General features: G+C 35.8%; 1 protein-coding gene across 4 annotated transcripts in view; it reads right to left on the bottom strand.

Moving 5' to 3' along the window:
* DLC1 (DLC1 Rho GTPase activating protein) overlaps positions 1 to 13,954 on the bottom strand; it is a 222,320-nt gene that overhangs the window by 108,264 nt on the left and 100,102 nt on the right. For all 4 annotated transcript variants that reach the window (XM_015862301.2, XM_032444090.1, XM_015862300.2 and 1 more), the window contains one exon: positions 11,446 to 11,479. In XM_015862301.2, coding sequence (XP_015717787.1) covers positions 11,446 to 11,479 — 34 coding nt within the window. The remainder of the gene's footprint in view (positions 1 to 11,445; positions 11,480 to 13,954) is intronic.

The raw sequence follows: 13,954 nt of genomic DNA, 5'->3' as shown, positions 1-13,954 counted from the left end.
CTCAGTACCACACTTTCCTCATTTCAAGTGCTTTTTTTACTGATCAGTAAGTGTCTAATGGTTGCAGGTTCAGGAAAGCATTAGGCCTTTGAGTTCACTTGATTGAATCAGTGAAATCTGTTGCTCTTTATCAGCCCAATATGCAGTTCAAAGTCCATTGGGAATAAAAGCAAATCTTGTCCCCTGACATGCCCTACATCAGTAGGGCAATGCTTGCTCACCGTGGATAGGTTTGGGATGCTAATTTAAGAGAAAACCATTCCTGCTTAGTGTGGAATCTAGCTCCTGAGGTTCTCTATTCCGTCACATAAGTGTGAGATTTTGTTCAGTTCCATCAGTTTGTAGTTAATTTGCCTATAAAGTGAGCACAAATATATATAACTTGGTGTTCATACTACAGTTACAGCTACAGTGACTTCCATTTACCCTTACTAACAAGTCAGCAGACCACCCACAATACATTTGTTCTTGATACATTAGCAGCAAAATGTTAGCAGTGGCTTAGCATTGTTCTGCTGACACCAAAGGCTGGACCCAGAAAAGAAGGAGCTCAGAGGAAGTGACATCTGGTACAAACAGCTGCTATACCAAGCACAAGGAGCTGCTTCTCAGGCAGTATGAGCTGGGCCCAGACCTTCTTGTCTAACAGAGCATGATCTGCCACAACTCTGCTCTATAGCTATGCTCAGAGTCTGCCTAGCTGTGGAATTTAAGGAAGCATCAAAGCATGTGAAAATTGTTGATATCTCACGCCCCAACTATATGCATAATAGAGTAGCTGGACAGCTAATTTTTTTGTCTGTTTTTCCCTTTTCCTGCTGCATTAATTACCGTTGAATGATGACTAAGTAACCAATTGAAAAAAAGTGCAAAGTCACTGGGCCCATTTGTTTATATTCAAAATAATTAGTTTTTTAAATCTCCTTATTAGCAAAACTTGAAATAATTTGGAAGACTGTCATAAAGAAGAAAAGCGGAGGAAAGAGTTAGGTGAAGACATTACAAATAGTTGTGCTAGAACATTTAGTAGGCCAATTAGCCATGTATGACAGGGTATATTGCTTTTCCCAAACCTATGTCTGGAAGAAACTAGGCTAAAGTTGTTACTACCAAGAAAGTAATTTGCTTTATAATTTCACATTTGAGTCCTTCCGGCAAGGATGAACACTGAAGACAACAGTGATAGACAAAGGATATAATAATGAAGTAATGTGATTGATCTTTTTGATCAAGATTATGCAATAATAGTAACTTATTACAACTTCTTCCACTGCTGGTTTCCAATGGTCCCTCACCCATGCCATCTCCCAGAGCATTCAGAGGGTTTGTCTAGAGAAGTGCTGGATGACCTGGGCTAAAACTACAGCAGCATGTCTGCACTTAAGCCCATGTTCTACCTTATTCAGATGCTGCTGTCTGACATAATAATGGCATCTTCAATCAGATGTTCTTTTGTCTTTGTTACTGACTGCTGTATGCATGCACTCCAAGTTAAACCATTACTTTAATCATACGTTCCTCAGGCAATCCAAATGAAATGGATCCATATGACTCAAACTAGCACTTTTATGTTTACGAAGGGAAATTCCCAGTTTTAGGAAGTACCTTGGCCATCAATCTCCTGGATTTCCAAATGGAGAACGAAAGAGCATTAGTAAGCTATTGCTTAGCACTATATAGGAAGCAAATACAAAGGAACATTGGAGGCCAGCCTTGCCTGGTTGTCTTCACAGCTCTATGTACACACTATATTAGTTTGGCTGAAACAGTTAAGATTTCAAGAAATGCTGCTCCTGCACAAGTGGGAACTTTGATGCTGGAGTTTCTCCCTCACCCAGCAGCACTGTACTGCTCATTGAACACAGCTCCAACTCTACAATAACAATATATTTGCCTGCCTGTTATCTTTTACAATTACAGTTCTCCATCTCACTTTAACTTATTGAAACCTTTGTCCCTGTGGCAGAATACTATGCGGAAACTTACTTTGTCTTATTTTATGTTACTTTATTTTGAGGGTGCTTTGTTAAAGGAACACAGGTAAGAAAGCTTAAATAAGCTTTCCCCCCCACACCCAGGAGAAGAAACGATCATTATGTCTTTCGTTGAACTGGAATGCACTCGCACAAGACAGTTGTCTGAGGTTTAAGTTCATGAGAACTGGTGAATAAAGCACCAACAAGCACGAAAAAAGCATGAAACCCCAACAGAGATGTAGCAAAGGCTTTTCAGATCTGAAACATTTTCTATGGATTGGTAGTTAGCTAAATTTACACAAGCTATAAAGATTATTCCAGGAAAAAAACAAAACAAAACAAAAAAACCTGTTTTTTTTTTTTTTTCCCCCTTTAAATCCATCAGCCTTTTAAAATAACTTTTTAAAATAACTTTTTAACTATAAAAACTATTTAAAATAACTTTTAAATAATTTACTTTGCTGAAGATTTTAATCTAGATTTGTTTTATGAAAAAACTGTTTCTTATTCCTCTTAATTTATCTATAGCAGCATACATTCCCTCTCTAGAAGTTTGAAATGTACTGCAAAAGTTATGTAGCAGCTTCAGGGATTGGAAACTTTATTTCCCATGATTCTCATTCAACTTCCTAATCATTTTCCAGACACACATGCTTTGATAATGACAAAATGATATATGATAAAATTAAACATGATAGAAACTTCTGTGTTTTGCCAGATCAGGTATGATTACGAGATAGAATCAGGCTAAACATACACTTGTGCAGAAACAAAAATAGTTTCTTTGGAAGAGAGGTCTTACTCCACTCAAAGAGCCAGTACAATCCATGCTGCCAACATAAATCCTTGGCATTATGGAACATTACAGAATTTCATCTGTTTGAGACCCTCCCATTGTAACTACAAGAGCAAAATCTTTTAAATATAGATATGGGCTTTGCTCTGTAAACAGTGCTATGCTCAAATAAAATGACAGAGATAAAGCCTCAACAAAAATCTTAGTCTTTTTTTGTAACATGTAACACTGTAAATTAGGCAACATAACTTGAGGAATCAGGGGTCTGTTTATTTATTTCCTTTTCCATTAGCATATTACTTGACTACTGTTCTTGAATTCCATGCCTGTATTTCTGTATGCATTAAAAACCCTGATAACTTTCCACTTAACCTTTCAATTCTGTTTACATTTGGCCACTAAGGGATGGTGCACCATGCTAGCACTTTCTTTTTTTTTTTTTTTTTTTAAACCAATTATCTTCTTTTAGGCACATATACTTATTTGCAACAGTGATGGGAATACCTAAATTTTATTACGAGATGCCATAAAGTATTTCAAAATCTACAAGATAATGGAAACACTTTTAATGAGATGTGTGGTGTCTTTGAGATTATAGACCACAGATGATCTAGTTTCTTAGGCTGGCCATGCTACTACATCTGCATAAAGTAATTCCCACAGGCATCACTTGTACTACTAGAAACCATTCAGAGCACAAATCAACAGCTCTTAAGAAAAAACAGCCTGTGCTGCTGCAGTTGCATACAGCCATATATACCACTGTACTACTCAGGATGGTTTCACATCAAGAAAACACTTTGTCCCCAGGCATGCCTAATCCAAAGTGCACTTTTTGGTGTTTCTCACTGGAGTTTTCAGCATGTCTGAGGAATGTAAATAAGCATGACTTCTCATCTAGCATCAAAGAGCTCTTTCTTTTCCCTAAGGACTTGTGAAATTGGGCTTTTTATTCTAATAATACAAGAGTTCAAGTGTGCATGTAAATCCCAAAAATATAAACAACAAAACTCAATGCTGGATTTATGGAGTAAATAAAGCTCTTGTTCCAAGTGGTGTGGGACTGAAAATTGTTTCTTGTTTTTCAGCTTCTACGGATGCTAGAAGGGAAAATTACCTTGTTGAGCTCCTTTAAGTGCTTTAAGTTCTTCATATTAAAGATGATCCAAAATTGTCCAACTCTCTGATTCATCTTCAACAACTCTAAAAACAACTCAGAATTTTGACTCCTATTTCCAAAAGGGAACACAATAAGATTTGAGGAATGTTTTTATTGTTATCTAGGAACCCAGAGAGCTAAATAAAAGCTTATTAATCTTTCAGAAATTACAGGCTATCTTCTATAATACTGTGCTGTGTGCAGATTTTATTATCCACAGGTAACTTCTACAGTGAATCAGTGTCCAATAACAGATGTCATAACAGAAAGCTTGTTTTTCATCTTCATGTGCCTAAATAACTATGAAAATTTAGCCAGTGGTTCATCTTAAAATTTGCTTCTGGGCATCTCAGCTGCTCAGAACAATAGTTTTGGACACTGAAAAAAATCAAGCTGATCATTTGATTCCCAAATCACCAGTCACATCTCTGTTTCGGAAACAATGACCTAATGATTACCTGTCAGTATCAGTTAGGTTGCAGTGAACTAGTTTATGTTTCATATGAATCAACACAACTGAGTCAGAAAAAAAAAAAAAAGACCAGAAATAACTTGATTAGCTAGTTATTACATTTCTCTGTTATTCTTAACAGTAGTGAAAAAAAGGAAAGGAAGAACAAATTGTTCCTGTTTTGTTTGACTATTTAGTCAAGGACTCTCTCAGTGTTCAATACAATATAATAAGAAACCATAATTTGAGCTGGATAACAAAATTAAACAACCATGCAGTGGATAACTAATTCTATGCAGAAAAGTTACTTAATTAGGATCAAAGACACTACATTAACCAAAATACAGTATATATCAGTTTGCAGTCTGCATGATGCTGCCCATGTTGTAATGTGCTCAGATTTTATTTTAAAATAAAACTAAAGTGAATTTGCTGAAGGCAGCAAATTCATAATTCTTCTGTTTTATTTTCTACTGTGACAACAGATCTCAATCATGAAACACTGTTTCTCCCAGTATTTTTGCTTGCAAGTTGGAATTTTACAGTTTGGAAGGATTAATAAGCAAGTGATAAAAAAACTGCTGGAAAGCAGCTCTGTGGAAAAGGCCCTGAAGTCTTGGCAGACTGTAAGCTGAATGTAAACCAGCAGTATGCCGTGGCAGCAGAAAGAGGCAGTAGTATCCTGGGCTGTATCAAAAGGAACAGGGCCTGCAAACAGAAGGAAGAGATCATTTCCATAATTGCTTGTTAAACCATATCTGCAATTCTGAGTCTGGTTTGGGAATCTCCCTAAAATAAGAGAGTCATCATTAAAAGGGAACAAGATCAGGGACACCATATGCTGGTCAGTGGCTGAGTGCCTTTGCTAGTGAACTGAGGCTGCATGTGTCCAGGATAAGGAGAGCTACAGGAACCTATCAGCAGCCCCCAGAACCTCACAGGAAGGAAAATTCAAACCAGGACTTTGTGCATGTAAAGAGTATCAGAGACAACAGGAACAAACTGACACCAGAGAGGATCAGATCAGACTTAAAGTGAATCTCCATGTCAGCAGTGGAGCAGATTGCCTACAGAGAATAAGGAGACTCCATCCTTTGAGGCTTTCAAGACCAGACTGGACAAGGATCTGAGCAGCCTGGTCCCACCTCACAGCTGGTCCTGTGGTCATGTTGGATGACAGACATCCAAAGGTCCCTTTCATTAGATTTGCCCTGGGTTATCCCTTGTTCATCTCTGTTTAAGTAACAGGCAGTGAAGTGTTATGACATTCTGATGGGCTACCAATGTGATGAAACCTGTATTCATGAATAAATATTCATAAAAGTCTCCAACGTCAATGCTTGGTCTTTTTTTTTTTTTTTTACCCCCCCTAATTACATAACTTCTAGCTAAAAATAACACCACGACAAGGAATGCATGCATTCAACATATACACTGAATTGGACAGCAAAAGGACAGCTAGAAGATTTAGCACAGTAGCTGACTGCAGTGATCACTCAGCTAGGGATCACTCACTATTCTTCTTTACTCTTAGTGGGGAAATATCTTGATTGGAATAAGACAATTATATGATAAAGCTTAAAAAACAAAACAAAACATAAAAACCCACAACCCCAATCGAAAATTCCCAACAAAAATAAAAATCGACAAGAATACAAGGCACCGAGGCACTACTGGCTCCCCCTTAAAGTACCATCATGCCACCTGAGCCTTACACTGCACCCCTTGTGCTTCAAGAAAATAATATGGGACAGGCAACCCTGAGAACCTTTAGGGCTCACACTGCTTCCATTGCCTTTAGCATGGTTTTAAATGACTTTTAGAGGAAAGACATATTCCCAGATCTACCATTACCTCCAAAACACGATGAAATTGTCATGGTACCTTAACATTAATGAGTTCTTGGTTTCAGGGACACTAGTACATGCACTTTATATGCTTATATCCACATGCATACCCTGAACAGGGCATGCATGATTTAAAAGTGAAGTAACTGATTCAGCATAACTGTAGTAGCATGCAGCTGTTATAAACAACTAAAAATCAACTTCAAAAGATTATGACACTAGCTATTTTGCTGTAAATAGAGAAATAAAGAAAATCCAACAAATAAACTTGATCAAGAATCTGTGACGGAAATGCTGATTTTCTGTATCCGTTAGTATTGTTAACCTTTTTCTAATAATGAAATAAAGGACAGTGGAATAGAAATTTATCTATTGGCATCTGTTGGAGTTTGGCATACATCTATGCATATTCTGGCAGCATTTCTATAGCTGTTTTTCAGTATGACAGATTGAAGTGTGAGTGCTCACCTGACATTTTTATTTAGAAACCAAACATTCAGCTAAAACAATTCATATAACTGTTTCAACATCAGCAATAAAAGAACAATCACCTACCTGAGAACAGGTACTTCATATTAAGGTCTCAGAAAAACATTAATTAATAAAAGACTATTCTACTAAAACCAGATACAAAAAGGAAAAACAATTCTGCACATTTTATTCTAAGAATATTGGCTGGAGATACTGTAAAGTAGTTAGAAGACTAATAACTGTGACAGCTGACTTGTGTTTTTCTCCTGTTTATATGGAAACGGATATCCCATGGCCAATAAGTTTGATCTAGGTTTGAAGTAAGTTATGTAAAGATGAACCTTAATGACTTTATGAAAATAGAGCATTCAGTGGGTCCTGCTGATAAGTGAGAATTTTGTGCACCTTAGGAAAAAATAACAATACTGTTAAAAACTTCATCTGTGGTTAGGAGAAGGCAAAAAAATAAATAATAAAATTGTACTCAATCACAGCCAGCTGCGAGTGGGTAAAACCAGTCTCTGAATAAAGAGCATGTTTATAAGATCTAGTGGAGATTTTAGTTTTTTCCATTTTCATTAGAGCTGTAGTTAAATTAAATATCTCTACTAGCGTGCCAAACAGTTGGTCCTTTACATGCTTTGTTTACTGACAGCGAACCTGTCACTGCTGAATTTTCCAGGTCTTCCTGCTGCAAGTTCTCACAGACAGGCCCAAGCTGTCTTGTCATCACTCCATCATGCTGTGCTCTGCAGCACTGCTCACTATGTGGTCAACACCAAGTGTCCTCTGCTGCTTGACACCAAGAGTTAGAGTCTGCCAGAGGAAACACCCTGAAGTTAAAGGTCCTTTTATTATTTCTGTATTTTTCTTCCTTGCAAATCAAAGGCAACAAGGGAAATGAACACCAAAAGACACTGGATCTATACTTCATTAAATAGGGTCATCACCAGGAGATGCAGAACACCAATAAAATTTCAAACTCTTCGCATCAGCCAGAGATTTGATGTGGCTGCTTGTCTTTGGTGGTGGTTAATACTTTGTCCTCTTGTTTGCCTGTTGACCACGGAATGGACTGTCAAATCTGCTCTAGGTAACCTCAATGACTGACAAAAATAAAAGTGTCAAAGTAGACCTCTCAACATTGGAAGTGCTGAAGTGAAGGGGCCACATGGTGAGATTCACCTGAACAGCCTTTGCACTTTTTCCAGAATACATCTTAAAAGAAAGAGGGAATACATTGGTAGGGTCAGTTAAACTCCTAAGAGTCTCTTTCAGTTCAGCTATGGACTTTTACTGCTACAAATGAGTAGAGTCAATTGCACTTTTATGAAATTTACATATTCTGCATTCTTACACTGATCTATTTTGTATTTAAGAGCTAAAACCTTAATGATATCAAAGAGCTTGTTTTGTTTTAATCTGCTAAAAATCTGTTCCACCAGAATACCACAGGGCACTTGTATTCTGCACAGAAAAAACTTGTTATAATAGTGAGTATTATGGACCTATGTTAATATTTATTTAGGGCTAGACTAAACCTTCTACCTTATTTATGTGATAGTATGTAGTTTTACCACCTCAAGAAAAATAAGCTGTGTTAAGTCTCTAACCAGATGTGTATACTCACCCTGTCCATCCTGATGGCTTCGTTAGAACAGTAATGTTTGTAAGTCACAACAGAGTTCATTATTCTCTTCAAATATTTGGGCAGAAATTGGGAAATCATGAGGTAAGTCCACAAAGAGACACAGACAAAGCAACATGTATAGTCAATTTGCCTTTGTTTGTGAACATGGCTCTAGAAAGTGAAGTTAGCCCTTAATAGGGCCTCACAATGGATTAATTGTAAATGCATACTTGTATCTGTTTTCGGACCCATCCCGACTATCCACCAACAGACACCATTCACGTAGTCTAAGGTGTGAGTCACATCAGTGCTGACATTCAGCCAGATGAACCAAAGGTTTCTATGCTGATTACTTTTATAGGCTACAAATCAAGCCAAGACCGCTACCACTGACACAGACACCTCAATTATAGACAGGTGAAATGAAGCCTCCATCTCTCAAAATTTATCATAGCTCATGGGCAGAATTTGAGAATAAAAATTACAACAGTAATTTGTAAACAAGGTAAGGAAAGGTACAAGAATACATCAATTTTCCAAAAATAAAGAGAAGGATCAAAAAGAAGCAGTGTTTTGAACCTTGTTGCTGGCCTGCAGTTTTGATTTAGGTGCTAATAGTCCTAGCCCTGAGTCATCTTTTGGCTTGAACCATCATTTTCCCTGACTGTGCTTGTTGCTTGATCTTAACTTCTACTTTAAAAGAGTTGTTTTGAAAGATTTATTTTTTTCCACCGTTGCCAGAGGTGTTATAATATTGATGCTTTTTTTATGAAGTCTTTCTGAAAAATATCTGATGTACATCATTTGCAATGCCCTAATTCACACAACTTGGAGCAATAACGTCAGGCATGACTGATGTTCAGCTCAATACTCTAGTCATTTATAGATTTTTGCCAAGGGGATTCTGCAATTGCAGGTTTTACTGCACTTTCCATGGGGGAAAAAAATGCCAGTTAAGTCATGCAATTCTTGAATTACTGATTGACAAAAGTAGCAAAGTTTTTGAGGTTGTTTTTTTTTTTTTCCCCCCTGAAAATCTGCATTTGATATAGCCTAAATTTAGTACAGGGTGGAAAATACATAGTACTGAGAAAAAACTTTATTTCAAGGATTAAAAATTACTATAAAACAGTCAATAATGTGTGAAGTAAGTTGCTTAAGCAGCTTGGTCCACTTAAGGGTCTAATGGTTGGGTGCCTATTGGAAAAGCATTCAAAACCACCTGGAATTTATAGAATAGGAAGCCTTGTGAAAACAGGTTTTCATTTATATGTCTAGAATTTTGGAACCAGAAACACTGAGATAACAGCCCTTCTCATTCCAGTCCTAGATGAAACCAAACAGTACTAGGTAGGAAAGAAGAAACAAGTAATTGCTAACTACATCAAATTCTCAAAATCAGAGGATATGTTCAACTTGACATTTTGAGTGCATTTTAAAACAAATAATAATAAAACACAATCCAATTTTGTTACCTTTGAGGTCTTTGCATTGTCAAATAGTAAAACAAACCAGCCTTTTCTTTTTGTTCTGTAATTTTCTTTGCTTAGTTTATAACAATATAAACTAAATAGAATTCAATTGCTCATGTTTCCAAATATCAAAATAAATACTTGTTTTTTTCACTTACAGGAGAATTGCAAATATGTCATTTTGTGAATGCCCACACACCTTACTTATGGCTTGGTCTTTCGTGAGTTCTGTGTAATGTCATTTATCTGGTGCACTATAGGCAGCAGTGATCAAAGGCTATTTAGACCACAGAACACAAAACATGAACATTTAAATCTTGATCTGATTGCATTTGACAAAAATAGTATAAGAGCTACCACTAGACGTAATTTCAGTCAATAGATCCGATCTAAATAATTACTTCCCTTATGCATATTCAATATTTCCAAAAAACATCATAATTTCATAACTCCTGAGCTACAAAGGGTCAGCAGGGGTGGGAGGAAAAGCCAAAACTGATTTTTAAAAAAAGGCAATGACATTTCCATTCAAAGTCCAGTTTGTGCTCAAGTAAGTAGCAAATATCAGCAAGCTGATTCCACATGACATGATGCTCTATTTAATGTCTTAAATATTCAATAAAAGAAAAATGTTTTATCAGTGAAGTAAAAAATAATACCATCAGTGAAATCTACATGGAAAATGGTTCCTAAGCATGGACCGTGGTTTGGAAACTGTTTATGAAATTCAACAGCTAAAATAGCAGCTTCCCAACCAGACAGCTTCATAGCATTTAAAGTAAAATTGTCTCCAAAATTTTTTTTAACCTATTCCTTCCATTTTACAAGCCAAAGAAAATAATCCGGACCAAGATAACACAAGAACACATAATTAACAACAACAACAACAATAATAATAATAAAAACAAGAATGCCGGGTGATATTTGAATATTTTGAGTTAATGCTGAGACTCCAATAGCAAACTGTCAATTAAAATTCATGGTAAAGAAACCAACAGAAGCTACAAAGGTTCATAGAACTCTGAGCCGGAGCATTCTCGAGCATTCATCACAGCATCACAACCATTCAACAATACCTGCTTATATTTTTTACTAGGCTCATTAATATATTTCACATATAAACACCAAAATACAGTGTTCACAGAACACACATAACATACAAGAACAGAAAATCAGTCTTTCAATACTGTGAAAAATTTTGCCAAAACAAAAAGTATTAATTCCAGCGCAGTACTTCAGAAAAATAGAACATCACGCCATACTTGCAGACAGATAGCAAAGTTCAAACTAAACCATCCAATCCCACTAATCTGAACCAACACACTAGCATCTGTGTTTCCTAGTCAAGACACCAAATAAGTCACAATAGCTTCTGGAGGATTACTGACATGTAAGTTACAGCTGCAATTCAGTAAGGTGCATTGCAGGATAGCATCAAACACAGATGATATCTCTGTGACATCTCACAGAAATCTGAACACTTTTCAGAAAGAGAAATGTCCTATTCAGGAAATAATAAATAACATTTACACATTTATAAACCTCTAAACCTGTACATTCAAAATCCCATTGTTAAAAAAATGCTGTATTTCAGAAAGCAAATACAAGGATATTAAGAAAAGGAATTGCAAACATTTACTCACCAGCCTTCTCCTTTTCTGAGATAACTGGCATAGCCTGGAGAGAAAAAAAAAGAAAAAAAAAAAAAAAAAGAAAAAGAAAAAAATGCTAACGTTAAAAAAAATAAGGATTTTAATGAAAACATAAAATATTAATGTAGAATTTATGAGTGTCCAGAAAGTCTGAAAAGAACAGAGGCCTCAGTGTCAGATACATTTAGAAACATACAGTTGCCATTTGAATGACTTTCCATTATGAAACTAATTACTGCTTACAAAATAAATAAATAAACAGATGAGGACAGAAGGGAGGAGATGGAGTTAATGTGATATTCCAGTGATTTCACTGAGCAGTAATCATGCTAGAAAACACGCCTACAAAATTCCAGAGGGAACTTACTGAGTAATTCTGAAGGAGTAAAGATAGAAAACTTTAGCTGAAGATGAGATAAAACACAACAGATTCCTACCAAAGAAGTCTAGAATAATTCTACCATTGAGTTCATGAAATCAGAGCTTGGGCAAAAAAATTCTTGCATACCATACAGATTCTTTATCTTTTATTTATTTATATTTTTTTTCTTTTATTTATTTATCTTTTATATATTTTTTCAAAGGAAAGTAACAGAAATTTTTTCACATTGCTGTAATTGTTTTTGGCATTATACCGTCTTCATGTTAATACCTTCCTCATGTTAAAAGAAAAGCATGCCATATTTTTCTTAAAGTAAGTAGTTTATAGGCTGAATTAATAGCTCAATGAACTTTATATGGTACACATAAACAATTAAAGGATGCACAGCTGTGATAAAGTAAGAAAGACCAGGTGAAATATGGGATTGGGTGTGCAGTGTATATGGAATTGCTGTGGGAATTAAGGTATTATGAAGGTTGCTCTGAACTTAATGCCTCCTAGTTTGCTATGTTGGCTCACAATGTCAGAGGTGGGTGCTAGTGGTAGTAGAGGCTGAATCTTCCTCCAATATTCTGTTACATCTTATTGCTATTTGACAAATGGCAGCCGAAGGGCAGCCTGATGAAATGGAGTCTGATCTGGAAGTGCTTATGGAGTAAAGATGCATCATGGAATTCCTACATGTGGAAAAAAAAACAGCACCCATTGACATTCACCGATGCTTACTAAATGGTCATGGAGAACAAACAGTGGATGTCAACATAGTGAGACTGAGGACTTCAGAAGAGATGACAGTGATGTGAAAGACAAGTCACATTGCAGATGGCCACGCAGATTTTTATGAGTGTGACACATGGGCTCTTTCATTGCTAGTGAAATCACATAGCTAGTGGTGGTATCTATGTTAAAAAATAACACTTTGTAAACGAGAATTTGCTCTATCAAATAATGTTATTTTATTCGTTGTTGAATTTTCTATGGAAATAATACAAGGCATTACTTTCAAGGAGACCCGTGTATTTTTACAACCATTTTGCTGATGGCATTTTATTCAGTAAAATTTTCCTACTTTGGACTCAAGAGGAACAGAAAAAGGGCAGCAATGGACAGAAATCAAAAGACAGTCAGTTTCAGACTTCTTGAAATAGTTTTTGAAAAATTTCATTTTAAGATCTGTTATGTCCTGCTCAATAGACTGCTTTAAAACATTTAGAAAAAAGAATCATAAAGAATAACACTAATAAATAGTTCACAGAGAGACATGATGTGGCAATAAGAAGTGTCAGCACTGAAACCATAAGCTGTGTCATGGAGAGGCAACAGACTGACTGCGGAGGCCTAAGTTCAAGGTCAGGATGAAAGGCTTTAATTTGATGGACTTAAGTGAAGCAGTACTCAATGAGGATATGAAAGAGTGATGAATAAGAAAGGTAATTTTTCTGGTAGCTTTTCAACAGATTTCTTGGATTGTAATAATGTTGCCTTTAGCCATAATGCAAATCACTGGCAATGTCTTTGCTATGAATGAGCACAGGTATGAATTGCTATAGCCACAAAAAAAAAAAAAAAAAAAAAAAAAGTAGATAAAGTAATAATCTCCATTATTATTCATATTATCACTTCATATATATTATACTTCAATTTTAAAACACTGTTAACATTGTCAGTTATTGCTTTTCCCCCAAATGTTTTTTTAATGATGATTGCCAAAAATTACTGATTTACAGCCAAAAACAAATTATAGTAAATTTGTTAGATGGTAGGCCAAAGAGTTGATAAAGATTTTATGTGGGTGTAGCCCAGGTAAGTAGAAGCTGGAAACATACAGAATTGTCATGCCTTAGGACAGTAGTGTCAGTCACAAAATTAGTATTTCTGCTACTAGGAATGAAGAAACACTTAAGTTGCATGTAATGTAAAATCTGATTAAGGTTTGCACATGAAAGTAATTCCTATGCTAACTACAGTAAACTTGTCGCAATCTATTAAAACTGATGGTACGGAGACATAACAAAAGCAGGAATTTTAAAATGGAGTCACATGGATGGATAGAAAAAAAATACTATAGCACTTATATGAAGAAATATATTCAAAATGACAGCATTGTAAAGTATGTTT

The sequence above is a fragment of the Coturnix japonica genome, chromosome 4, assembly GCF_001577835.2.
Source record: "Coturnix japonica isolate 7356 chromosome 4, Coturnix japonica 2.1, whole genome shotgun sequence".
Classification (NCBI taxonomy): Eukaryota; Metazoa; Chordata; class Aves; order Galliformes; family Phasianidae; genus Coturnix; species Coturnix japonica.
Note: the sequence above shows the minus strand (reverse complement) of the source record. Positions and strands in the feature narration are given on the sequence as shown.